General features: G+C 42.8%; 1 protein-coding gene across 4 annotated transcripts in view; it reads left to right on the forward strand.

Moving 5' to 3' along the window:
• The first annotated feature begins 1,193 nt into the window (after nt 1-1,193).
• elovl1b (ELOVL fatty acid elongase 1b) overlaps nt 1,194-26,303 on the forward strand; it is a 30,309-nt gene continuing 5,199 nt past the window's right edge. The window contains exons 1-9 of one of the 4 annotated variants that reach the window (XM_060941692.1): nt 1,195-1,461; nt 1,856-1,945; nt 17,326-17,459; nt 22,217-22,317; nt 22,744-22,934; nt 25,449-25,529; nt 25,640-25,696; nt 25,781-25,886; nt 26,033-26,169. In XM_060941692.1, the coding sequence (XP_060797675.1) occupies nt 22,257-22,317; nt 22,744-22,934; nt 25,449-25,529; nt 25,640-25,696; nt 25,781-25,886; nt 26,033-26,169 (633 nt within the window). In that variant the 5' untranslated portion in view covers nt 1,195-1,461; nt 1,856-1,945; nt 17,326-17,459; nt 22,217-22,256. Of the gene's footprint in view, nt 1,462-1,855; nt 1,946-17,325; nt 17,460-22,216; nt 22,318-22,743; nt 22,935-24,491; nt 25,277-25,448; nt 25,530-25,639; nt 25,697-25,780; nt 25,887-26,032; nt 26,170-26,303 lie in introns of those variants that run through there. The other 3 variants (XM_060941691.1, XM_060941693.1, XM_060941694.1) reach the window with 3 other exon arrangements.

The raw sequence follows: 26,303 nt of genomic DNA on the forward strand, positions 1-26,303 counted from the left end.
AGGGCTCGAACCCGGACCTTCTTACTGTGAGGCGACAGCGCTAACCACTACACCACCGTGCCGCCCACCTCATCTCATCTCATCATCTCTAGCCGCTTTATCCTGTTCTACAGGGTCTTGGGCAAGCTGGAGTCTATCCCAGCTGACTACGGGCGAAAGGCGGGGTACACCCTGGACAAGTCGCCAGGTCATCACAGAGCTGACACATAGACACAGACAACCATTCACACTCACGGTCAATTTAGAGTCACCAGTTAACCTAACCTGCATGTCTTTGGACTGTGGGGGAAACCGGAGCACCCGGAGGAAACCCACGCGGACAACATGCAAACTCCATACAGAAAGGCCCTCGCCGGCCACAGGGCTCGAACCCGGACCTTCTTACTGTGAGGCGACAGCGCTAACCACTACACCACCGTGCCGCCCACCTCATCTCATCTCATCATCTCTAGCCGCTTTATCCTGTTCTACAGGGTCTTGGGCAAGCTGGAGTCTATCCCAGCTGACTACGGGCGAAAGGCGGGGTACACCCTGGACAAGTCGCCAGGTCATCACAGGGCTGACACATAGACACAGACAACCATTCACACTCACATTCACACCTACGCTCAATTTAGAGTCACCAGTTAACCTAACCTGCATGTCTTTGGACTGTGGGGGAAACCGGAGCACCCGGAGGAAACCCACGCGGAGAACATGCAAACTCCACACAGAAAGGCCCTCGCCGGCCACAGGGCTCGAACCCGGACCTTCTTGCTGTGAGGCGACAGCGCTAACCACTACACCACAATGGTCAGCATGGGTTTGGTTTCAAATGAAGGGGGCAATGTTTCAAAAATTCTTACACTTCGTTTGAAACCAAACCCATGCTGACAATTCATTTAAAATATATATATGTATCTCTCATCTCATCTCATCTCATCTCATTATCTCTAACCGCTTTATCCTGTTCTAAGTTTAGACAGGGCCTTATCAATGCTTCATCGGTGTTCAGCAAATAGCAGCAGAAGTGAAATGTTTTGTAAGAATTTTTGAAACATTGCCCCGTTCAAAATAGATAAATAAATCTTCAACAGGTCTACAGAACCAGATAGGTGCTCTGATCTAATATTTCACCCCAGATTAAATTACTACAGCGATATTAATGACGTCACAAATCAATGCCGCTGCAACCTGATTGGTCGGTCAGCTCTGAGTGCTCCTGGGTTCATTCCTGCACTAAAGAAAACGGGATTTAATTTATCAGACGGTATGTTTAATCGAGACTACGTGCTATTTTTACACGCGTCTACATAAACTACTTAATGCGGATGGAGACACAACCCGCATGCTGTCACCACCTTTCTTTTTTCACCGCCCACTTTTTCCTGTAACTAAAGGCTGGAAGGGTTGGGTCGCATCTCGCTGCTTGATCAGAGGGGCTGAAGCGGCGTGAATTTCCTCTTCAGGGACCTCCAGCAGGTAGAGTTGTGTACTGATGTGGACATGGAAGGAACATATTATATGATATATTATATTATAGGCTCGAATGATTGTTGTCCTGTTTTGGTCACCGTAGGGTTATGGGTTCGATGAGGAAATGGAGTGAAAAGTTGTGTTTTATAGCGATAGACATGGGTTTATATGTATATGTTCTATAGATTTCTCAGAGGAGTCTGGGTTGTCGTGTGAGTCGCTGATTTGTTTTGAGTTTTGTATACTGTGTACTAAAATGTAGTCAAGGCGTTGCATCACATGTGGTTTTAAGGCGGAAACGTGACTTTGAATCAAGCCGAGCTTTTCGCTGACCACGCCCATGCAAAGCGCTGATTGGCTGCTCAGGCTCGTCACTTAGCTGGTGTCATTACGGTTTCAGGTGTTTGGCTCGGTTGGTGTTCGGTGCCCATACCCACCTGAGAAGTGGCCCCCCGTACAGTAGAGTACAGTACCATACAGTACAGTACAGGTGAGTCAGTGTGGCTTAATGTCTGGGCGGTTTGGTCCTCTTTGAATAATAATAATAATAATAATAATAATAATTAATATACCTTTTAATAGCTGTAAGGTCTAGTACCGTTTGGTGTGAAAACACACACACACACATTTTATTTGATATATATGGTGGCAACGTAGTGGTTAGGGCGGCACGGTGGTGTAGTGATTAGTGCTGTCGCCTCACAGTAAGAAGGTCCGGGTTCGAGCCCCGTGGCCGGCGAGGGCCTTTCTGTGCGGAGTTTGCATGTTCTCCCCGTGTCCGCGTGGGTTTCCTCCGGGTGCTCCGGTTTCCCCCACAGTCCAAAGACATGCAGGTTAGGTTAACTGGTGACTCTAAATTGACCGTAGGTGTGAATGTGAGTGTGAATGGTTGTCTGTGTCTATGTGTCAGCCCTGTGATGACCTGGCGACTTGTCCAGGGTGTACCCCGCCTTTCGCCCGTAGTCAGCTGGGATAGGCTCCAGCTTGCCTGCGACCCTGTAGAAGGATAAAGCGGCTAGAGATAATGAGATGAGTTGATGATGATGATGATAATAATAATTAATATACCTTTTAATAGCCGTAAGGTCTCAAACAACTTGCTCAAAGAAAAAAAAAAAGAGGGCATTGGTGTTTGTTTTATGCCGTTTGGTGTGAAAACACACACACACACACACACATTTTATTTGATATATATATGGTGGCGACATAGTGGTTAGCAAGAAGGTCTGGGTTCGAGCCCCTCCGGTTTCCCCCACAGTCCAAAGACATGCAGGTTAGGTTAACTGGTGGCTCTAAATTGACCGTAGGTGTGAATGTGAGTGTGAATGGTTGTCTGTGTCTATGTGTCAGCCCTGTGATGACCTGGCGACTTGTCCAGGGTGTACCCCGCCTTTCGCCCGTGGTCAGCTGGGATAGGCTCCAGCTTGCCTGCGACCCTGTAGAACAGGATAAAGCGGCTACAGATGATGAGATGAGAAAATAGAATTTGATGCTTGTGTTTACATTTGGTACATTAGTGGTACTGGCTAATCAGGAGCAGTTTTGACTAACCTGCGGATTCAGTCTCCAGAGGTGGACGGTAACGAAGTACATTTACTTGCGTACTGTACTTAAGTACACTTTTTGAGTATCTGTTCTTTTACTTGAGGTTTTTTTTTTGGCAATTTATGACTTCACTACGTTTGAAAGACCAATATTGTATTTTTCACTCCACTCCATTTCCATCAAGGTCCTCGTTACTATGAAGCAGCTGTGAAAGTGGATGTTTGTTTTTTCTTTTCTTTTCTAAAACGTGACTGGTTTTTTCGCAGGTGATACCGAGAGCCGATCGGTAATCACTAGGGTCACGTCATGTCCATAGAATGTATAAAATCAAGTTCAGTGATTTCCCAGTAGCATTATTTGAACACAATCAGTTGATGGCAGAATGGAAGGAGGCGGTTCTTCTGGGGAACACACACGCACCCATGTTTCAGTTTTCTGAAAGGAATAAAGATTTGTTTCATTTTAAATGTTTGCTTTGTTTGCTGAAAACGAACCACATCACGCTGTACAAAAACTCACCGTCCAACCTGTGGAAGCATATTGAGGTGTATATACATTTTATTCCAAGAGGAAGCTTGCAATTAAGTTGTCTGTGCTTTTAGAGCTAGCGATAATGTTGCAATAGCTGTGCAGTCAAATGACTTTCTGTGGATTTTCCTGCCAAGTTGCCATCGCCTTGTCCACGGCTAACGTTTACACATGGCTAGTTAACTTGGACACTGTTGGTTAACATATTAAAAACAGAGTTACGCTAACATGAATAACGTTAACTTATCTGAAGTCCTTTCAGAAATGTTTTAGTATAGCCTTCAGGCTTTCGTCTAAACGGGGGAACAGGGGTGCTGCGCCCTCTTACTCTCGGCGTGCGCCCCCTTACCGACTCCGTGAAAACATCCCAGCAACACTGTGACAATGTGTCTAATCATCAAATACGTTATAATTGCTCCAAAAATATTCCAATCATAGTAGATACACCGCCAGACGGTGCAAAAACAATCCGAATTGGCGTTTTCCAGACTGAGGCGCCATGTTTAGTTGTTTACTTGTCGCGGCTGCTCTCGCGAGATTTGACATGGGTTACATACAAGGTCAGCTGACTTGTAGAGCGAGATTTCTCGAGACCGAATGACCTTTCACCCACCGGCGCGGGAGTTTTTGACAGAAGTAGTTCGCGAGTTGTTTTTGTTGACACTTGGGCGTTTAAAGATGTCATACCGCGGCACGAAGCGGAAGAAAGCCAAAGACTGTCCGGGGCAGAAGAAGATTACTTCTTTCTTTTTCAATGTTGACAATTTGTTACAATTTCCCTCTCAGATAGCCTCAGAATGTCCCATTGGAGCATTTTTCAAAGGCTTTGCACGGCGGGGGGGGGACAACCGGCACCATCTCGCCCCCCCGCTTCGCTCCCTTGCCATGGTGAGCGCCCTCATACTAAATTTTTCTAGAAAAAACCCTGGCCTTGGCAAATAAACAATGTAGAAATCTTTCTTTTCTAGTAGCGTTAGCTACCCAATATGGTTTTGAGTTTGAAAAGAGTTTGCTAGCATGTCAGGTGCAGTTTCACTGACTAGCTAGCTTAACGTTAAACCACCATGACGGCACAGCACGCGTTCATTTTGTGAATTTACATTTCTGTCTTTGGTAATGGCATTAGGTTTTGTAAGCGTTGTGGCAATAATACAACAATGGTTGACAGAAAATGTACTTTTAATCCTTAAGTATTTTTAAAAGCAAGTACTTCAGTAAAAATTTGACTGGACAACTTTCACTTGTATCGGAGTAACATTTGACCAGCGCGATCTGTACTTTCACTTAAGTAATGAAGCTGGGTACTTTGTCCACCTCTGTCAGGCTTAGAAAATAAAGTACATTATTGTACCTTTAGCAGTACAGTGGCTTATCGCTGAGGCCGCATCCTCGAAGGTACTCATTTGTGCCCTTTATGGAGCACTTGCATGTGACGTCACAGCCGATCCAGATTGTGACAGACGCCATCTTGTCGGTCAAACACCATATTTCCGCCTTCTACTTCTGGTTCTACGTACTTCTGCTTCTACCTTTTCTTCTGGAAAACCCTATTATATACAATTCTACGGCTGCAGCTACAAGCTCTCCCTACCTGTGCACGTTTTTTATGGTTTTTGTGTGTATTTTTGCGTGTTGTTCGTCTGTACCGGACTTCAATATCCACTACAACCGTATGGACTTACTGGACATTGGTTTCCAGCAGAAAATGACGGTTTGTAGCGATTTCCATCGCATGCACAACATTCCGGACGAGATAGCAAGACCAGCGGGGTCTCCGTGGATTGTTATCGGAAGCAAAGCGAAGGAGGCGGCGTCGGGAGAGGAAGCAAAAGTGAGGCTGCAGGCAGAGCCGGCCTGTTGACTAAGCTCAGAAAACAGCCACTCAAATCTCCACTGCTAAGCCTCTACCTCTCCAACGCCAGATCCATGGTAAACAAGACGGACGATTTGGAATTACAGCTGGAATTACCTTATTCTATTTTATAATCGGCTAGTCAGTGCTATACTCAATACTTAAGTGACTTACCCATCCAATGAGGATTGTTATTTTCTTGTTTACAAGATGCCACATCTGAGGGCGGCTGACAAATCCTGAATTTCTGTAAAGATAACTGTCCAGAGATTTATAAGCACGCAGTGCTTCACCACTGAACAGCGAGGGAAAGTTGATGAGGTAATTATACACGTCCAGGTATTCCGCTGGCAGTTCAAAATCCACTGACACGGTCGTGAAAACTCCGTCCGGTAAGCCATAAGGGTCACTAATCTGTAGATCGTTTATTTTAGACATGTATCTAGTTATCTGTTCATTAGAAAAATGAGCCGTGTAGTCCGTCGGTTGAAATTGATCCATTTTGTACACGAGTGCAGCAGTATTCAGGTGTGTTTTTTACCGACAAGATGGCGGCTGTGTACTTTCCGGTCACGTGACTGCAAGATCTCTATATACTGCTTGAGAACATGTACACACCTTTCTGGCCCTTAAAAGGTACACATGGTTACCTTGAGGTACGATAATGAGCCCTAGAGGGGACGTAAGTGTAGATTGTACCTTTGGGGACAGAAATTCCTAATATACCCCTATTTTTGATAGCGTAAGGGATGGGACGGGAGAGAGGGGCTGTAATCCTGTACATGCTGTACGCTTGTGCTTTTAGGTGTATCACCTTCAGAAATACAAGTCTGAATGATTCCGCAGACTTTAGGACTTCATTCTGGTCCTGATGCATTTAGTTAGTAAAATAAGCAATATATTGCCTGTTAGTGTTGTGTTGAAGTTTATGGTATATATATATATATATATATATATATATATATATATATATATATATATATATATATATAAAAAATATGGGTTATATGGAGTAAGATTTTTTTTTTTTTTGGGTCGAGTATGACTAAATAAAGTCACCTGATAAAATTGATATTCAAATTAACTGCCAGAAAAGGGAAATGCATTCTGCACCAAATACCTTTTCTAGTCTAATTTTTCTTCCCTGATATTAGAATGACAGGAGCAAAAATTCTGCTTGTCAACAACCGATTCTAATAGCTTTCTGTCTTTTGTATTTGAATTTTTTTTTTAAAACACAATACAGCGGTGCAACTTTCTGACAATCACTTTTGCTTGTCCACTATCAGGTCATCAGCACGCTCGTGTCAAGGAGTTTAAAAATTATCATGAGTTGGCTTCTGTTCACAAATCTTGCCTGTTTAAACTATTTGCTTGTAGTTAATTCCAGTCATACCACGCATGATGGCTGTCCTGACTCATCCAGATTCATTCAGCAAATAGCTGAAGAATGACTAAGCCTGTCCACAGGTTTTGTCGAGGCCACTATGTTCTTTCAGCCACTTTTGTTTATGTAGGCCATCTTTTTAAAGTTAGACAAGAGTATCGTTTTTATCAGATTGGAGATGATCCTTCCTTAAACAAAGATGCCATGGAGACGCACTTTGCTCCCCTGCAGTCTCGTACAGTGAGACTGCATCCAACTGTCTCGCACAATGAGACTCTATCAAAGCTAAACAATCTATTGATTTTCATGACTGAACTTGTCAGGGGCCAAAATCTGTCCGACATTAGACAGGTGATGCTGGTACACTGGATTAGGAAAGAGTAGTAAGTCAACTGTAAGAATTACTTGCATGCAATTTACTACAAATGATCGTGTGTGTATATTTACAGATCGTTATACTTTCCTACCAGGACCAGACGTGGAGAAATAACCTGGTTTTTCTGACTTTTACATGTATTCAAGTGGTTATCCAACCGCTCACATTTTTCCAGTTCTGTTAAACTTGCGTGTTTTTACCATGTGTTCACTGAAATGGAGATTAGAGTGTGCTTTTGGAGCCCACTGAGCAGCATACAAAGGTGCTTTGTGTGAAATTCGAGAAGTTAGACCAAGGTCACATCAGGTATGTGTGTCGAACCTGTTTCAAGTTCATAATAATGTTGCATATATAAACACACTTTTTTTTTTTTTTTTTCCTTTTTTTTTTTTTAAAGCATCTTGAAAAACCAGATACTGGCTTAATCTATATTCGCTAATCAGAATTAGGAGGGGCAGATTGGAAGAGCATGTCCTCCTTTCACTTAGAAGAAATGCTCTTGGGGTGGGTGGGTTTAATAACCAATATATAACGGGCAACTCGCTAGCTAACTATCTTTTGAAAACTCGACTAATAACATCTTTGATTCCCATCAAATGAAGATAAGCAAAGTTGTCTTACAAATGTTTCATGTACAGTGAAGTATAATAAGCCAAATGACACTCTTGGCAGGGCTTTTTTTAAGCATGAATGGTATGGAGCAGAGCAGCTTAAGGGAAAATTCCATCAATACTTAAATGCTCAAAGGTCTATCAGTACATTTCCAAGCCCGAGTTAATGGTCGGTGTGTTGAGGGGGACACTTCTCTGTCAAGCACGTTTTTCTATTTTTGAAAGTGCTCACAGAAATGTGGAAAGGTCTTTACTTTCTTTTAAAGTGTGTGTGTGTGTGTAATGCCTTTAGCTGTGTTGTAAAGTGATAGCACTGTTATTTGCCATGTGGAACGCTACTAGTTTGAGATTTATAGACCAGGTTTCTGCATGCAGATTGATTATTTTGGATGCTAGAGAGGAAAGTTGATTATCTCAGTAGAAAAATGCCACAGTTTTCAGATAAATTAAGACAAAAATGCAGCAAAAAAGAAATCTCATCCTTTTTTTTTTCTTTTTTCTCTTTACCAAAAAAAAAAAAAAACATAGGAATGGCTGATATTGTCAAAATGGGTATATCATATTGCACTCACAATATGCCCCATAATATAATAACCCAAACCAGTGAACTTTTTATGTGGCATGCTATTCAATTAACCAAAATGTATTCAATTATTATTTTTCTATTCATGCAAGTGCAGTGACACTCTCACAACCTGTCTGGAACTCTTTGAGATGCACAGAACGGTTATTGAGGTATTTCACTCACGTGACCAAGTCATGTGAGGCTGCCGTTTTGGACGGCACGGCTCGAATCAGTTTGAATGCGAGGAAGGCGACAAACGAAAAACATAAAAGAAAAAGGAGCGAGATGCAGAAAACACCTTCACTATCCAGCGACGTAGGGCATTTACAGGGCGAGCAGAGGGAGAGGTATTTGCAAAAATTGAGGTTAGCAGGCTCAGAGAACGACGTTTACCTGCTTCCACCAGGATTGTTCACTGACGTACGGAAGTACACGAAGCCCTCATCTTTACCTGACTTCGGCCCACATGATCTGTATACCTATGTCATTAAAAACCCATCGCCATACACAGGTATTGATCTGAAAGCGTATAAGAGTTTGGATGCCTACAAATATTTTGTCAGGCTGGGTAACATGCCTACATCAGCGGGTCGTCCCTGGAGCCGGTGGTCGCCATCTGATTACAGCTAAGGTTTGTTCACATTTTCATTTACTTTCGGTCCTCAGGATAAACAAAATGTTATTAAATGTCATTGAAATAACTTCTTAGTCTGTTGAGACATGGCCCGTTATAAATTTGCTGTTACCAGGCAATGATTAAGAACTGTATTATTAGGGTCGGTGTCTGCGTTGTAGCAGTGTACTAGCAGCTAGCTGTTAGCACTAGCTAATGTCAACAACATCGTAGCTAGTATGTTACTGTAGCAATGTTTACGTTCAGTCATTTGGATGACTGTTAAAACCTTTCAGTCTCAAGTTTTTCCTTTACTGGATTTACTAGTTTACTGAGCTAGCGCGCTCGGGCAAGCTGGGAGCTAGCGCGCTCGGGCAAGCTGGGAGCTAGCGCGCTCGGGCAAGCTGGGAGCTAGCGCGCTCGGGCAAGCTGGGAGCTAGCGCGCTCGGGCAAGCTGGGAGCTAGCGCGCTCGGGCAAGCTGGGAGCTAGCGCGCTCGGGCAAGCTGGGAGCTAGCGCGCTCGGGCAAGCTGGGAGCTAGCGCGCTCGGGCAAGCTGGGAGCTAGCCTGCCGGCCGGCCGGCGCGCACGCTAGCTCAGTAAACTAGTAAATCCAGTAAAGGAAAAACTTGAGACTGAAAGGTTTTAACAGTCATCCAAATGACTGAACGTAAACATTGCTACAGTAACATACCAGCTACTGTTGTTGACATTAGCTAGCTTGACGTTCAAAATGGCGGACACCGGGGCGTCACGTGACCCTGTGACGTCAGGTGAAATACCTCAATAGACCCCTTTCACTGATGTCACCCGAAACCGGAAGTAAACAGACCCTGCGCCATTTTGGAAGACCAACAAACTCATGATTAGGGGGAAATAACAGCAGCGATATGTGAACCCACGAGAATAAAGTGGAGTGGCAAACGACTTAAACAAATCTGAGCTGTTTTATTTATGATTTATTGGCCCAACAGTAGACTTGAAAGAAACCTGTGTGAGACTTGGCAAAAAACTGTGGATATAATGGATAAGTCTGTGCATGATCTGCGGACACTTTGAGGTAAGCAAACACAAGAAATTCAGATTTAAAACATGCTAAATTGGCCCCAAGTTGATAACTGTATGAGGAGCAAGCCTCCCAGACTTCTACAATTTAATAATAATAATAATTTAGGATGGTTTGGGGCTTGCTCTCCCCCCATTATATAAATAAAGCATAGTTGTTGTGTAGGCATACATCATAAATACATATGTATAATTTGGATAAATTAACCTAAATTATGGATACCTTAATAGTAACAAAGCATTAATTTTTCAACTGAAAAGATATATTATTAAAAGATAAATATCAACAAGATTACCTTGGCCATAACTATGTGTAGGTTATTCTTAATAACAGCTGTAATATCACGAACCAAGCCACTAACAACAGTGTTCAAACTACGGGGTTACTCGGGGGGGATCCGAGATCCCCTGAAACAGACATGAGATCCCTTGAAAACATGATTTGGGAAATGTTGGGGGGGTCTCTAAAATATTGGCAAAATGATGTTTATTGACATAGCAATCATGTGTAACGGGAAGCATTTGCATATCCGAAGTGTTGTTTACATCAAAGATAAAATAAACCGATATGACAACGACTGCTGCTGCCAAGTTGGTTGTTGAGTAGCCTGACTTTTTTTCTTGCGTGTGGTATCATTGTTGACGTGAGGTTGTTTTTTGAACATGCCAATGCGGACACGATTTCCCCTGATGAGTTATGACTTATGAAGCGATGCGTGTGTGGAGGTGTGGAGTCCGCGTGATATGTGCGTAAGATAGGCTTCTCATGTGTTTGGAGATCCGCGCTCCGAGACAAGCGCGCACACACCCAGGGAAAAAAAGGGACCCCCCCCCGAAAATATCGGCATAGTTCGAACACTGAGTGTAGGCACTGGGTGTAAACAACAAATAGTTTACAATGTCTGGGTAGCAAACAGATGGCAGAATTGGTGTCAGGTCCTCCTTATGTTTCCATTCTCCCTTGCCGCGAGTCTTATATGGGTCAAACCCATCAATCACAGCCAGTTTCTCCACATACCGTGCCCTTTCTGCAGCTGGTAATGTACTCACATAACCCGAATTATCATCCATCGTGTCACTTTACTCTCGCTCGTACTTTGTTTTATATTGTGAGTGCATGTACTTGGTCTTCCAATATGGCGCCTAACAAAATCTCGCGGCGTGGTGACGTCATGCGGTAGCCCTCTATAGGACAAATTAAGTAATTGTGGTTTGCATATTTTTGCATATTGTTAATTTCTATTACAAAAGGCAAGTTATTATTATTATTATTATTATTATTATTATTGATATGCGCAGGACAAACAGTTACTCAATACGACTCATTTACATCACCACAAAAACTGTTATGTCCAGAAGTTCAATATCACAGTCTATCAATAAATTCCCAAATATGCAAGTTATCTGGGGGTGGCATGGTGGTGTAGTGGTTAGCACTGTTGCCTCACAGCAAGAAGGTTCTGGGTTCGAGTCCAGCGGCCAGCGAGGTCCTTTCTGTGTGGAGTTTGCATGTTCTCCCCGTGTCCGTGTGGGTTTCCTCCAGGCGCTCCGGTTTCCCCCACAAGCCAAAGACGTGCAGTTAGGTTAACGTGGGGCGGCCTTGGACTGAAGTGCTCTTGAGCAAGGTACCGAACCCCTGACCACTCCCCGGGCGCTCTAATGTGGCTGCCCACTGCTCTGGGTGTGTGCGTGTGTGTTCACTGCTTCAGATGGGTTAAATGCAGAGGATGAATTTCACTGTGCTTGAAGTGTGCATGCGACAAACAAAGGCTGCTTCTTCTAAAGAGAAGTGAAGTGACTGCATGGTTGGGTTGATGTGTATATACATTTTTCATAGGAAAATGCTTCTTTGTGCAATTATCCAATCAATCATGTGGCAGCAATGCAGTACATAAAATAATGCAGATACAGGTCAAGAACTCCAGATAATGTTCATCATACACCATGTGACTGCACTGACTTTGTCCATGGCTGATTGGTCAACTCGCCTGGGATCTCCTGGGATTTTGTACAAAATGGTGAAATAAATAAATAAATAAATAAATTCAGGTGTGTGGCAGAAAAGTCTTGTTGATGAGAGAGGTCAGAGGAGAATGGGCGGAATGATTCGAGCTGACACAAAATGTGCTTCAAATAGCGACTCTGTGAAACTGTAGTGAGCAGAAAAGCATGTCCAGATGGACACCCTTGAGACTGATGGGCTATAGAGGATTTCGACGTGACGTGACAGGTCACGTGACGCCCCGGTGTCCGCCATTTTGAAGGTCAAGCTAGCTAATGTCAACAGCAGTAGCTAGTATGTTACTGTAGCAATGTTTACGTTCAGTCATTTGGATGACTGTTAAAACCTTTCAGTCTCAAGTTTTTCCTTTACTGTATTTACTAGTTTACTGAGCGAGCGCGCTAGCTCGGGCAGGCTGGGAGCGAGCGCGCTAGCTCGGGCAGGCTGGGAGCGAGCGCGCTAGCTCGGGCAGGCTGGGAGCGAGCGCGCTAGCTCGGGCAGGCTGGGAGCGAGCGCGCTAGCTCAGTAAACTAGTAAATCCAGTAAAGGAAAAACTTGAGACTGAAAGGTTTTTAACAGTCATCCAAATGACTGAACGTAAACATTGCTACAGTAACATACTAGCTACTGTTGTTGACATTAGCTAGTGCTAACAGCTAGCTGCTAGTGCACTGCTACAACTACACTGACCCTAAATTAGGGTTTTTTCTAGAAAAATTTAGTATGAGGGCGCTCACCATGGCGAGGGAGCGAAGTGGGGGGGGGATGGTGCCGGTTGTCCCCCCCCCCCCCCCCCGCCCGCCGTGCAAAGCCTTTGAAAAATGCTCCAATGGGACATTCTGAGGCTATCTGAGAGGGAAATTGTAACAAATTGTCTGTCAACATTGAAAAAGAAAGAAGTAATCTTCTTCTGACCCGGACAGTCTTTGGCTTTCTTCCGCTTCGTGCCGCGGGATGACATCTTTAAATGCCCAAGTGTCAACAAAAACAACTCGCGAGCTACTTCTGTCAAAAGCTCCCGCGCCGGTGGGTGAAAGGTCATTCAGTCTTGAGAAATCTTGCTCTACAAGTCAGCTGACCTTGTATGTAACCCATGTCAAATCTCGTGAGAGCAGCCGCGACAAGTAAACAACACGGCACCTCAGTCTGGAAAACGCCAATTCGTATTGTTTTTGCACCGTCTGGCGGTGTATCTACTATGATTGGAATATTTTTGGAGCAATTATAACGTATTTGATGATCAGACACATTGTCACGTAGTCTTGCTGGGATGTTTTCACGGAGTCGGTAAGGGGGCGCACGCCGAGAGTAAGAGGGCGCAGCGCCCCTGTTCCCCCGTTTAGACGAAAGCCTGCTAATAATACAGTTCTTGGTCATTGCCTGGTAACAGCAAATTTATAACGGGCCATGTCTCAACAGACTAAAGTTATTTCAATGACATTTAATAACATATATTTTGTTTATCCTGAGGACCGAAAGTAAATGAAAATGTGAACAAACCTTAGCTGTAATAAGATGGCGACCACCGGCTCCAGGGACGACCCACTGATGTAGGCATGTTACCCAGCCTGGTTTTTAACGACATAGGTATACAGATCATGTGGGCCGAAGTCAGGTAAAGACGAGGGCTTTGTGTACTTCCGTACGTCAGTGAACAATCCTGGTGGAAGCAGGTAAACGTCGTTCTCTAAGCCTGCTAACCTCAATTTTTGCAAATACCTCTCCCTCTGCTCGCCCTGTAAATGCCCTACGTCGCTGGATAGTGAAGGTGTTTTCTGCATCTCGCTCCTTTTTCTTTTATGTTTTTTCCCTGGTATTTCCCACACGCCTGACTGCAGGTCAGGAAGATCACCCGCGCTGCAGCGCTGCAAAACCAGAAAAAGATAGCCTGGTAACGTGTACGGATCACGTACACCAGCATCATTGATTTTCTGGTGATATCGCTTCTTACTCGCATAATCTAGGTCGGATAAAATACTCGACAATGAGACTTCGTCATGATCAACATGTGTATCGCTACTGGTAGTCGCCATATTTGTGACCGTCAAAATGGCGCCGTCTACTTGTTGACATGGCAACGGTCACGTGGGTCGAAAACCTCTATAAGGGCAGAAAAGCAGAACGGAAAAACCTCGCCTTGCCTTTGCTGTCCAGTTTTGGTGAGCCTGTGCCCGTAGCCGCCTCAGATTCCTGCTCTTGGTTGGCAGGTGTGAACCTATGTAGTCTTGTCATTGTAGCCCATTAGCTTCAACATGTGACAGTGGAAAATCCCAGGTCAGCACTTTTTCTGAAATACTCAAACCAGCCAGTAGTTTTTCCCCATTCTGATGTTTAACGTAAACATCAGCTGAAGCTCTTTACCTGTATCTGCATGACTTTTTATGTATTTTTGCTGCTGCCACATGATTGCCAGAGTTGGGAACTTGGGATGTGATACAATATCAATTTGAGGTTTTATTTCTCGAGTCTGTATTAAAAGACTGACAAACGCATCCCTTCCTACACACCCTTCAGTGAAACCAAGGCGGATTCAATCTGAAATTGAATGTCAGTTTTATTGATTCACATTCGACAAATGGACTAACGGGTGACGTTACGGAGCGCGTTAATTTTCTTGTTACTAATATTGTACCACAATGGGGAGCCTCATTTAAGGTGCAGTAGCTGTCAAGGTGAGATGAAGAACCAGAATATTCTAGGATTGGTTTTGTGAGCTTGAGGAATTTAAGGGAAAATTTTTTTTTTTTTAATCAATACGAAAGGTGATTCACATTTTTCGCATTTTACTGAGCATAAAGAGGAGGGGAAAGATGGGGTTTGGTAATTTCCGCTGAGGCCTGCTTGACTAATTTTCTTGTTGGTAAGGTGGAGATTGAGAGAAGGGAGCAGCTGCCTTGCTCTTTCATTCTCCATCTCTCTCTCTCTCTCTCTCTCTCTCTCTCTCTCTCTCTCTCAGAGACTTGTTTATCCACTAGGGGTAGAGAGACTGGTCCAACAGGCTCTGGCTGCCTGAGAAACCGAGCTGTTCGCATTATAAAGGTACATGCGTCTCGGTGGAAACTGAACACCCGATACCCTTGTAGGTGAGGGGTTTCAGTTAGACATGCCATTTTTGACTCGTAGGAAGACTACTTTGTTAGTCAAGAGTAGGTCATATGATTATACAGGAGAACCGTTTTCCCTTGCATGAGGGACAAAACATGAACTAACAAGTCCTTGACTTGACTCTTCATCCTTTTTAGGCCTCTTGACCTCACCACCACATAGTCAAAGGTCACATTTCCCAGTGCTCTGTTAGGAAGGTTTTGACTAGGCTTAGGCTACATCCACACGACAACAGCAATGAGATTTTTTTTTTTTTTTTAAATATCGCGTCCACATGGGCAACGGATCAGTTACATTTCAGGTCCATATGGCAACGGAACGCTTGCTGAAAACGATGCAATACACATGCCACACCTCTAGGTGCGCTGTAAGACGGTCCCATCAGAGACACCAGAACAATAGAAGTAGACACGTGCGCATAAATCCCTTCTTCTGTAGCTTTAGCCACATAAAGTTTTGATTATTAATCAGTAGTGTAAAACGAAAGACGCAGAAAGAGGAATGAATGGAGGGTAGATGGGGAGAGAGAGAGAGAGGAATGAATGGGGGTAGATGGAAGCCGGTACGCCAACATTCTGATATCCTCCAGAATTCTTTAATGGTCCAGAATAAATTGAATGCTACACGTTGATGGATTACTTTGTTCTTCTACGCCCTTTTTGAGGAATGTATTGTTGGACTTAAACCAACATCTGAAGAGGTGAGATCGCTCTTTTTTTTTTTTTTTTTTTTTTCTTTTCCTATTTTTGCTGGCGGGATTGGTTTTGGTTTTGGAAAGCGCACGGGCGGTGCGCGGTTTTGGTTACTGCTTCCGCAGTGTTTGGACTAGTTATAGGATTTGTTGACAACTCGCATCGAGTTCGTTACACTTCTACCCGCCGTGAAGCACTGACAGTCATGTGGTTGTGACGTCGTCATAAACAAATCCGTTCTACTCATCCAGACGACTTCGCAACGGGGCCGTTGCCAGATTTTTCCACTCTGGGACCCGTTCTCAAAAGATTTCGTTTCGGGGCACCCAAAACGCCGGTGCCGTGTGGACACCAGGCCGAAACGATAAACGATTTTATCAGATTCACCTGAATCCGTTGCCGTGTGGACAGGGCCTTCTTTACTACGACACATTTTATTGTAGCTAAACATTTGAGTCTTACCTATTCCTTATGAGCCGTTGGTGATGATTCTCTTCTCGATGTAAATGTTTTCCTTTGTTAAATTAATGAGAATTTAAATTGCCTTCTATATTTAAAGAAATAATTCTCACTACCCTCGCCAGCTTTGCTTAAAAGTATGAAGAAATCCAGTTTGCTACCCGTTTGTGATTGACATTAGGCTTGTGTCTGCATGATCACTGTTACTCCAGAATAACTGTAAGCTGGCGACTTCCCTCTTTAATGGTTATTATGGGCAAGTCAGTGTGTGCACATTGCATTTGTTAGTTGAGTGTCACACCCACTCTAATGCATTACATTATTGGTATCATGTTTTATGTATCTTGCTCTTTTTTTCTCCTCATTCAGACTTCATAGCGTTCTGTGAAGCTTCTTATGTTTTGATGAAAGGTTGTCTAGTGGGTGGCGTATTTTAATAGCTACTAACTAATCAAAGCCTGAATATTGTCTGAAGCCTGCACAATGTTTTGAGGACTGCTTTGTGTATTCAGAGAGGTGTATACAGCTCTGGATGTTGCTTTGTGTTTGAGGGTGTGTTTCTGTGCTGCTTAGGGCAGCCGGTGCAGAACAATAGACCCCTTCATGATAACAGAGTGGCTACTGATTTCTTGCCCTGCGCTGGCGAATAATCCTATGGATGCAGGCTTGGGTCAAAGGTGGCGGGTCAGGCCACAGTCCTCAGCTTACTGAGGAGAGGAAGGTGGGCAGTTTAGGGCAGTAGGGAATGTCTGTTTAGACCAAGTTGTTAGCAGGATTCCTCTATTTCCTGCTAAAAGAAGCCTGATCTGCTAAAGTAGGACTCTTCCTGCTCTTCACTTTCTCTTGTGCATGCACACACAGCTCTCTCTCTCTCTCTCTCGTACACTCTGTAAGCCAGTTATTCATCCACTGGGTGAGTCAGGGTGGGAGGAGTCTCGGAGGCCAGCAGTACCAGTCACCCTGTTGAATCTCACTTTTTCCTCTCCCTCTATCTCTCTCAACTTCTCCTTTTTCCTCTCTCACTTCCCCCTCTCTCCCTCTGTCTCTCTCCCTCTCTGTCTCTCTCTTCAAGCACTCTGTTGCTGTTCAGGTTGTTTTGCATCTGAACTGGAAGAGCAATAACTTGACAGTAAACAGAGTTTTGGTCCACCAGCACTCGGCGGCGGCAGCGGTGGCAGCCTCAGAGGACGAGTTTATAAGTTTAAGGTGAGTGAAAACATATTTTTACTTGATAAACATGCAAGCAAGCTGTGACAGATTCTCACCTTTTATGGTTTTTCCTGATCGACAGCTCACTTCATAATACTGTGCTTACGTCTAAAGTTTAAGAACAGCCCTAGTTGGTTTTGGCTGACGACTTTTATCGCTCGTGCTGTGTTTGCTAGAAAGATTATCACACTACTATAAAACAGGCACGCCCCATTAACAGATGCCGGTCTGTGTGTTTTGCCTCGTTGCCTTAGTTCTCTAGGATATCCACCCCTCCGTCTGTTCATCATTAACTCCAAACTACGGGCCCTTTTTTTTTTCCCCCGTCTTTTCCGCTGCATGATTCATTGACAGGATGCCTGTTACAGCGACTGACTCTCAGCCTCGCCCCTTATTTTGAGCTTTGGCTGTAGCAATCGCACTTAACGGCTTTGGTTTGAACTTGAACCTGCCATTTAACAATTAGGAAATGCTTCATTGAGAGGTTTTAGTGATCCGACTTGTCTGGTTTAAGGATCTTTTGGGATTCTCTTGTTCGTGTGTCCTAACGGCCTGTAATCACGTGATGGGCATGAGATCAAGGGAGGTTATGCTGGTAGTGTTATTTCACGCCTGACGGTGAACTCGAAACAGGCTGAGTTTAAAGGGACAAGGGACTGGTTCCAAGTATGTCGACTGTACATTAACTGGTGTTGGCACATTTGATTACTAATTACACCCCCCTCCTCCTCCCCCTTGCTTCCCCCACCCAAAAAAAAAAAAAAATCCAGTCTCCATTTTTAAAATCTTGAATGGGATTGAAGTCTCAATCACCCTATTAAACAATCCATTAAAGTACTAAATAAGTATGTCGGTTATATTGGATGGTTTACTTTGAAGTCATTTCTATTCCATTCATCTAATAATAATAAATAATAATAATTTCAACTTGTATAGTGCCAAAGTCACTTTACAATTCCGAAAAAAACAAAAAATCCACCAAAAGAGGGTCAGGATGTAATTCCAGCGGCGTAGCTGCCCGTAATCCCACCAAAAGGTGCACAAGGGTATGTCTCATACCACCTGCGCAGCCACCAGGCAACATGGTGCCGAACACCGCGCCATGGATCCACAAAGCGAATACGGAAGCACTGCCGGACAGAGCGCTGGACAACCACGATGTTAAAAGAGAAATGAGCTCGCTGCCGTCTATAGCGAGGGGCACAGGAGTCACCCATGGTGGACCAAATCCTGAAGGAAACCGACACCCAAAACTGCGTCTGGAGCTACACCACAACTGGCGGACAAAACATTCAAACAAACATCAAACCGTACAAATGCACGGGGGGCACTGGTGAGAAGCCAAACGGGTTCTAAACCGAATTCCATTTCTATTCCAGAAGGGAATTCTATATCAGGGGTGTGAATAGAATTGTTATAGCATCTAGGAATGTTGTACCTGGAGTATCAGTGTGGATTAGCTCACCAGATTGAAGCTGCAGTCAGCAAATTTAAGCAAGGTGAGTGTAGATGCTGAGTGATTTGTTGGTTAGATGTGGTAACCACTTATCTCCAAAGCTTTTCTAACATCCATTAGTAATACTGTGAGGGCTCCACGACCTGCTCAGTGCCTTGAATCGTTTTAAGAACGTCTAGTGTTGTGTGAAAGAACATTCCTTTCCTTGTTTTTAACAATATAGTATGGTTTGGCCTCACTAACATCCCAATAAGGACTTGTCATAATATCTGCTACACTGCAAAAAATAATCTTAGGAAGTTTGTCTATTTTCAAGTCAAAACATCTAGCCACCCTTATTATAAGACATAATTGCCCAACAAGCAAAACCTCATTTAGCTAGAAAGGCTAGTTTTTAGACAGTCCATCTTGAAAATCTTGTATAGACAAAATGTCTTAGTCTTATTTGGAGCACCTTTGAAAATAAAACAAGTTGTTTTTTTTTTGTTTTTTTTTTAAAACAAGTAAGTACATTTTGGACATTTGTCAAATGCGGTTCATCTTGTTTCAAGAAAAAAAAAAAAAAAGTACCGTATGCTTGTTTTGGGAATAAATGAACTTTACTGAAATCTTTGAATCTAGTGCCCCCAAAATGCATTGTCGTGGCTCAGGTGGATAAGGCGCCATACCATAAATCCGGGGACCTGGGTTCGATTCCGACCTGAGGTCATTTCCCAATCTCTCCCCGTCTCTCTCCCGCTCATTTCCTGTCTCTACACTGTCCTATCCAATAAAGGTGGAAAAGGGCCAAGAAAAATCTTTAAACAAAAAAAAAAAAAAGACTTGAATGGCTAAATGTAAGAAGTACGATCTTGTTATAAGAATTATTTTGAGTTAATCAGATCTCGCATAATAAGTTCCCTAATCTTATTTTGGAATTATTTCATCTAAAAACAGGTTAGATTTTTCATCTTGCTTTAAGAAATCTTACCAAGTCAAATTTGACTAGTTCCATTGGCAGATTTTTTTTTTTCACCTGATTCAAGCAAATATGCTTTGTGTTAATCTTTTTTATTTCTTATTTTTGAAAGGCCATTTTTTGCAGTGTGAAGCACTCCGATAATATAATGACTCCTGAATATAAGATTCTTGTTTTGTTCTGTACAAGGCACAATGTCTGAGCGTTCCACAATGACATGTTGAGGAAGTGTCCCCAGGTTTCTGCTTCTTATATAACCCGTGTTCTTGCCACTGTTTGGCTCTCAAATCTTCCAGTGATCTTTTGTTTCAGAACAAGATGACACCATGATACATCTCTGATTGTGTTTGTGAGATCAGGCTAAACGATGCACGTAAAGCGTGTACTTTTTTGCACGCAAGTGGTGCATGTTGTGATTTTAGAGGAAGCAGAAGGCAGTCACATGTATATTAAACTTGAGGACACAAATCATACCGCACATAAATTAGCCATAAATCTGATAAATATTAGCCAACATTAGATAAAACAGTCACACCCCTGATATGATTTCCACATGGGTGGGTGACTTTTGTTTGCCTTGTGTAATTAGCTTAATCGCATCTTGGGGTTTGTCGAGTCAACATGGCGGCCTTGTGAAACCAGGACACTGAGTTACTTATAAAGCTGAGGAATGGCACTATTCTTTAACCTTCACGGGTCAATTAAAAAAATATGTTAAATCTGTTCACGTGAACAGATGCCGTCTGGTAGATTTACATCTCTAGCTAGTTACACACGCAGAGGTGCGTTAACGCTCATGTGAGCCCATGTCCGAGATTCCAGCATCAATCCAGATGACGATTGGGTGAAACAGTCCAAGAAGCCACGGTCAGTACTTAACCTCCTAGGGCTTAGCGGTCACATGCGTGGACAGCACGTTATGGAAATTCGGAACAAGAATCCACATATGTGGACATACTTTTTCTCTAAAAGTACATCTTATCAAAAGATGATGCTTAGTTTTTATTCTAATCAGGTTCTAATAAGCCCAAATAGCGCAAAGAAATAAAAAATGCATGTAAAAAAACAGCTTGGGCCTTAGGAGGTTAAACAAACCAGTCTTGCTTTGCTCAGATGTCCTGTTCCTTTGAGCTCCACCCTCCCAAATATAGTAAGTGAACTGTCTTCAGGTTATTTCAAAACCAATGGTATGATGTAGGGTTTTTTTTTAAACCATGCAACAAATTAACTTGCCCATCTCTCGGCTCACTTTCTGAAATCGCAGCACAAGCCAATCCAAATCCAGGGTTTTCACTGCAATGCGTGTGATATGGTTGATCCTCAAGGTCATAACATTAAGAACCATAAAAGAAAATGGAAATGGCACGAGTACACCTTGACCTTGAGGGGATTATATAATACTAATGCGCAATATTCTAGTATGTAGAAGTTGAGGTTCAGAAGACGTACTTTCAGGTGTTCAGACTTTAATGAGTCGAGATATGTTTCCGTTTGTGTAACGTGAGGGTTTTTTTTGTTACTGTAAGTAAAGTAAAGTGTAGTCTAAGGAAAATGAATGAATAGCCTCGGTCAAAAATGGAAGCAGATGGTGACTGGCTTCAAAGATTATCAGTTAGAGGCGTAATGGTTGACTAGCCAGCGTTGGTGTAGGAGGTTATGAGGCTTTACAAGGGCGGACTCTGTAGCATACATCTGCTAGCATTGACCGTTCCACTATATATCTGGGACGCACATTTCTTTCCACCCATCACTCCATGTTGTACTTTCCTTAAAGCCACACCTGCTTCCCTCCTCTTGTTTACTTAAAACATGGCAGTGACTCAGCCAACGCGATAAGGACAACCTTTCGTACAGTCGTGGCTGCATTGTGTTTTTAAGGAGAGCATATTGCCTCCTGTAAGTTAATTCCTGACTTTTTTTTTTTTTTTGTGCGTGCATGAAAGGCATGCCATATTTGTCCTCAGCCTTCGACACACCAGCTGTGCACCTCCCTCCTTCTTTCCACTCTGTAGCCCCTCCCTTTCGTCATCAGACCATGTCTGCTGAGAGAGAGGAAGAAAGGAAGGGATGTTTACAGGGAGGAGGGATATGGACGAGAGCCAAGTTACTAGTTAACCTCATGCGCGCTTTATTTTTCCCTCCAGTCAGGCATGTCACATGTCTGTAAGATGCAAGTCATTATGATCATTTGCTCTTCGTTACTGGCTTCATTTAGTATTTATTTATAATGCCCCGTAGAATAGAACGGTGTCGTTTATTTACAGTAAGAACAAAAATGTCGAGCCACTGCTAAAGATAGACTGAAGGTGCATCTTTCTTTTTTGTTTTAAATTTCCACAGGTTTTTGCACGGGCACGGGGTACTTCAAAAGTTGGTGAAAATGCTGGAGACGGTCAGAGACAGAGTGCTGGAAGTGTATGACAAACTCTTAGCAGGGAGAGGTATGTGCAATTATGGATTAAGCTCTCAAATATTAAATTGTACTACAGTTCCAGTCGTAACTTTTTTTTTTCCAATGAAAATCTGTTCCAGGATCTAGAATCGGAAAACTCGTTATTAGAGAAATTTGTTCAGGCAAGATGCTCAAACGTGACACGTGTTTCCAACTGCTCTTGACTGAGCATTGGCTTTTATGTAAAACAAAATCCATAGTAACATCTCTATGGTGTTGGTTATCCAAGTACGTAACTGATTTCAAATACACAAGCAAATCCGATTACAAGCCAAAGAAAGAGATCTGATTTGGTTCCGTGAAATTTGCAACATGGGCACTGGGTCTAAAAATCGGATTTAAGATCTAAATCGGATTTGCTCGGTTATGTGAACAAAGTCTGAATGTCTTCTGGTTTGGTGCGTTTCCATATCAGACCCACGGCTGAGGGGCTACCCGCTGATGGAGAGTCCGGTCAACATGACGGCGATTCTGCTCGGTTACCTCTTCTTCGTACTGTACGCAGGCCCTCGAATAATGGCCAACCGCAGACCCTTTGAGCTGAAAGGACCTATGATTTTCTACAACTTTTGCTTGGTTTTTCTGTCTAGCTTCATTGTATTTGAGGTGAGACAAAGTCCTGGACCACTCCATCCACATACTGATTCTGTTTTAATCTTCTTGCAATTATACTGCTGCACGTTAATCTTAATGTTTAATAAGTGGCTTAATATGTCATCCAACAGCATAAACAATGATGCCACAGTTTCTTAGGCAGTGTAAATATTAACCGGTTTAGTTTTAGGCTTCTGATGAAAATGGATTGAGTCATATTTTAGTGATTTTTGGTGTTTAGTTTTAGTCTAGCACATTTTAATGAATAGTTTTAGTCAATTAAAAAAACTGATTGATTATTTCAGTTTGTGTTGCCTCATGTTTACCTAAAATGTGTGCATTTAATTTCCAAAATGCAGTAATTTTGCTAATTTTTTTTTTCTTTCCCCTTTTTGAATGAAACATCAGATTGCTTTATGATTGCGCATTGCCGGCACAGCCTTAAGCCTCGGTCACAACCGGCCGTACGTGCTCCTACGGCCAGTCTACGTGCAAAAAAACGGAGGGCGCGCGTGAAACGCACTGAGGGCGCGCGTGTGACGTGCTGATTTTTGAGCCGTAGACCGGCCGCAGAGGTTCTTTGTCATGTCAAACAAACTCTACGGGCGCTTAGGTTTTTTTCGGGTTGCAAGACAAACTTGCGGCCAACGCGCGTCTTTCTCCACGAACCAAAAAAAAAAACGCAGCGATTTGGGAAACGCCAAAAATTGCACGGCCAAAAAAATCGTACATCTGGTTGTGACCTAGGCTTTACTAAACTTTCCTCCCTTTACCTTTGTTGTGTAAAAGTTCTGTAGGGGCTAAAATGCCCATCTTGCAGCAATAAGTGGGTTTAATACTGATACTCTAATGAGCACAATTATTCCTTCACGTACAGTTACCATTATCAGTAACCTCATTATCAGTAACCACTTTATCCAAGTTCGTGTCACGCTGGACATGAGACAGAATGCACTCTAGCTGGAATGCCAGTCTATCGCAGGGCAAAACACACACACACTTTCACTGGATATGAGCAATCGCACGCTCTGATAGCCTAGTACCGGCTTCCGCGAGTGACGCGTATATTGAGAGACGAAAAAAATTATATAGTTTTATTTTAATATTTCAAGATCACAATAATGTTCCAGTTTAGAACTACAATAAAAAACAAACTAACAAAAATAAAATGCACTTTAATTGGATACTTATAAAATTTACTTCACAGAGCCGCAGCATAAGGATGAAAGAGCCGCGGGTTGCCGACCCCTGGCCTAGTAGTAGAGTAGCCAATCAGCTCGTATACTGTAAGTAGAGAAAAACAAAATGGCGGTGCGTGTCGCTGAACCAACCAAGGACGAATTAAAAACTCTACTCGAAAACAAAACCCTTAAAATACAAAAACTGCAACAAAATATGGAATAAAAGTATTTGATGGTAAGAACCTATCTTTTTTTTTTTTTTTTTTTTTTTCCAAGAATTATTATAGCATTTTTCACAAATTGCTACCGTCATTTCGCTGGTTTGTTTACATTCTAAGCGGAAATGATTGTCGGAAGTTTTGTATAAAGGTTGTGCGTTTTTTTTTTTTTTTTTTTTTTAAAGTCAAATTTGCTAAAAATAAAAATGCTCTTCCAGTGAATGTGGATAGAAAAGTTATTCCACTCAATCTTGTCATACATGGCTTCTAGCCAACTCGGCGCTATGCACGTCATCGGCTGTCGGCTCATGTATGACTCGATTTCGTGGAATAACTCTTAAATTTAAAGCTAATTCAAACCTAGGAGCACTTTATCTTAGCCAGTGGCACGTGCACCATGTTGTTGGGAGGTGAGAGGAAACTGGAGGAAACCCACACAGATGTGCAGAGAACGTGCACAGAAACTTGAGTCACCCAAGCTCCATCTGTGGACCCTGGAGCTGTGAGAGGACCCCAGTGGCAGTGCGCCACCATGCTGACCCGCGTACAGTTAATAAAACTAATTTAATTTCCGTGACCTCTAGGTATGCTAGCTGCGATCATATTAGCCTAATAGGATTACTACAAAAAGCAAATTTTCCTACAGCATGAAACATTTTCTCACAAAACTGTGCCAGTGTAGTTGAAAAGGTTGCTCATGTTAACAAATAAGTGAGCAGTATGATCACAGCCTTGTCCAACTATGAAGTGTTGGTATAAATATGCAGATTGGAGAAGACGGTGCCCTTTCTTGTCACGCCTTTGGAAATTAGTGTTGAGCAAAATAACGTTTCCTCTCTGAGAAGGATGAATTAATATTTAGGTTTGTTGTTGAACATGTTTTTTGATCATAGTTTTTCATCGGCACAGTTGGTACTGATCAGAACACCTAGAAACATCTGGAGCTTCTTCCCTGGTCAGAATGCTCACATGACACAATGCAAAATATTCTTATTTGATAAAATGCTTATTTGCATTTTGCAGGCCATGGAGCTGCATTCTGCTGCCCTGTTTTACAGGCTTTTTGAAACTCAAGGATCATGAAAATTATTGTGTGTGTGTAATTCCTTTGCGTTTTCTGCTTCTAGTTCATGATGTCCGGGTGGGCTACAGGATATACGTGGAGATGTGACCCTTGTGATTACTCCAACAGCCCTCAGGGACTTAGGGTAAGATTTGATGTCTCTGATTTTAAAAAAAAAAAAAAAAAAGGCAGAAATGGAAGAAAATATATATGCGCAGTGTATTAAAGTATTTTTTTTTTTTTTTAAATCTATAGATGGTTAGAGTGGCCTGGTTGTTCCTCTTCTCAAAGTTTGTCGAACTCTTAGATACGGTAGGCTGCGTTTTACACTTGCGTAACAGATATTTGAGTGTCTCAGGCATTCAGATTTGTTTGTAATTCGCTGTATCCGTTTAGGTGTTTTTCGTGCTACGTAAAAAACAAAGTCAGATTACATTCCTGCACATCTTCCACCATTCTTTCATGCCCTGGACCTGGTGGTGGGGTGTCAGCTATGCTCCCGGTGAGTGCTTCAGCATCGGATGGTTTAGTACTCATCGTAATATTTATATTTAACCTTGTCTGTGTTAGAACATGGCCTCAGTCGTATTTTGGTTATAGTAGTAACAGTAATAGTATATGTGACCTTCTGAATGTCGGTCTGTGCAGGTGGAATGGGCTCTTTTCATGCCATGGTCAACTCCGTCGTTCATGTGATCATGTACTTCTACTATGGCCTCTCGGCTGCGGGACCTCGCTTCCAGAAGTACCTGTGGTGGAAGAAATACATGACTGCCATCCAGCTGGTAATTTTTATTAATTGAGTCGAACTAATGCGTTCATTAAAGTGCCATTCCACCATTGGATGTATTCTTTGGCATAAAATACAATATATTTTATGACATGACTAGACAGAGTTTAGTTTAGCTTCAAAATGATA

This window comes from Neoarius graeffei, chromosome 15 (genome assembly GCF_027579695.1).
Source record: "Neoarius graeffei isolate fNeoGra1 chromosome 15, fNeoGra1.pri, whole genome shotgun sequence".
Classification (NCBI taxonomy): Eukaryota; Metazoa; Chordata; class Actinopteri; order Siluriformes; family Ariidae; genus Neoarius; species Neoarius graeffei.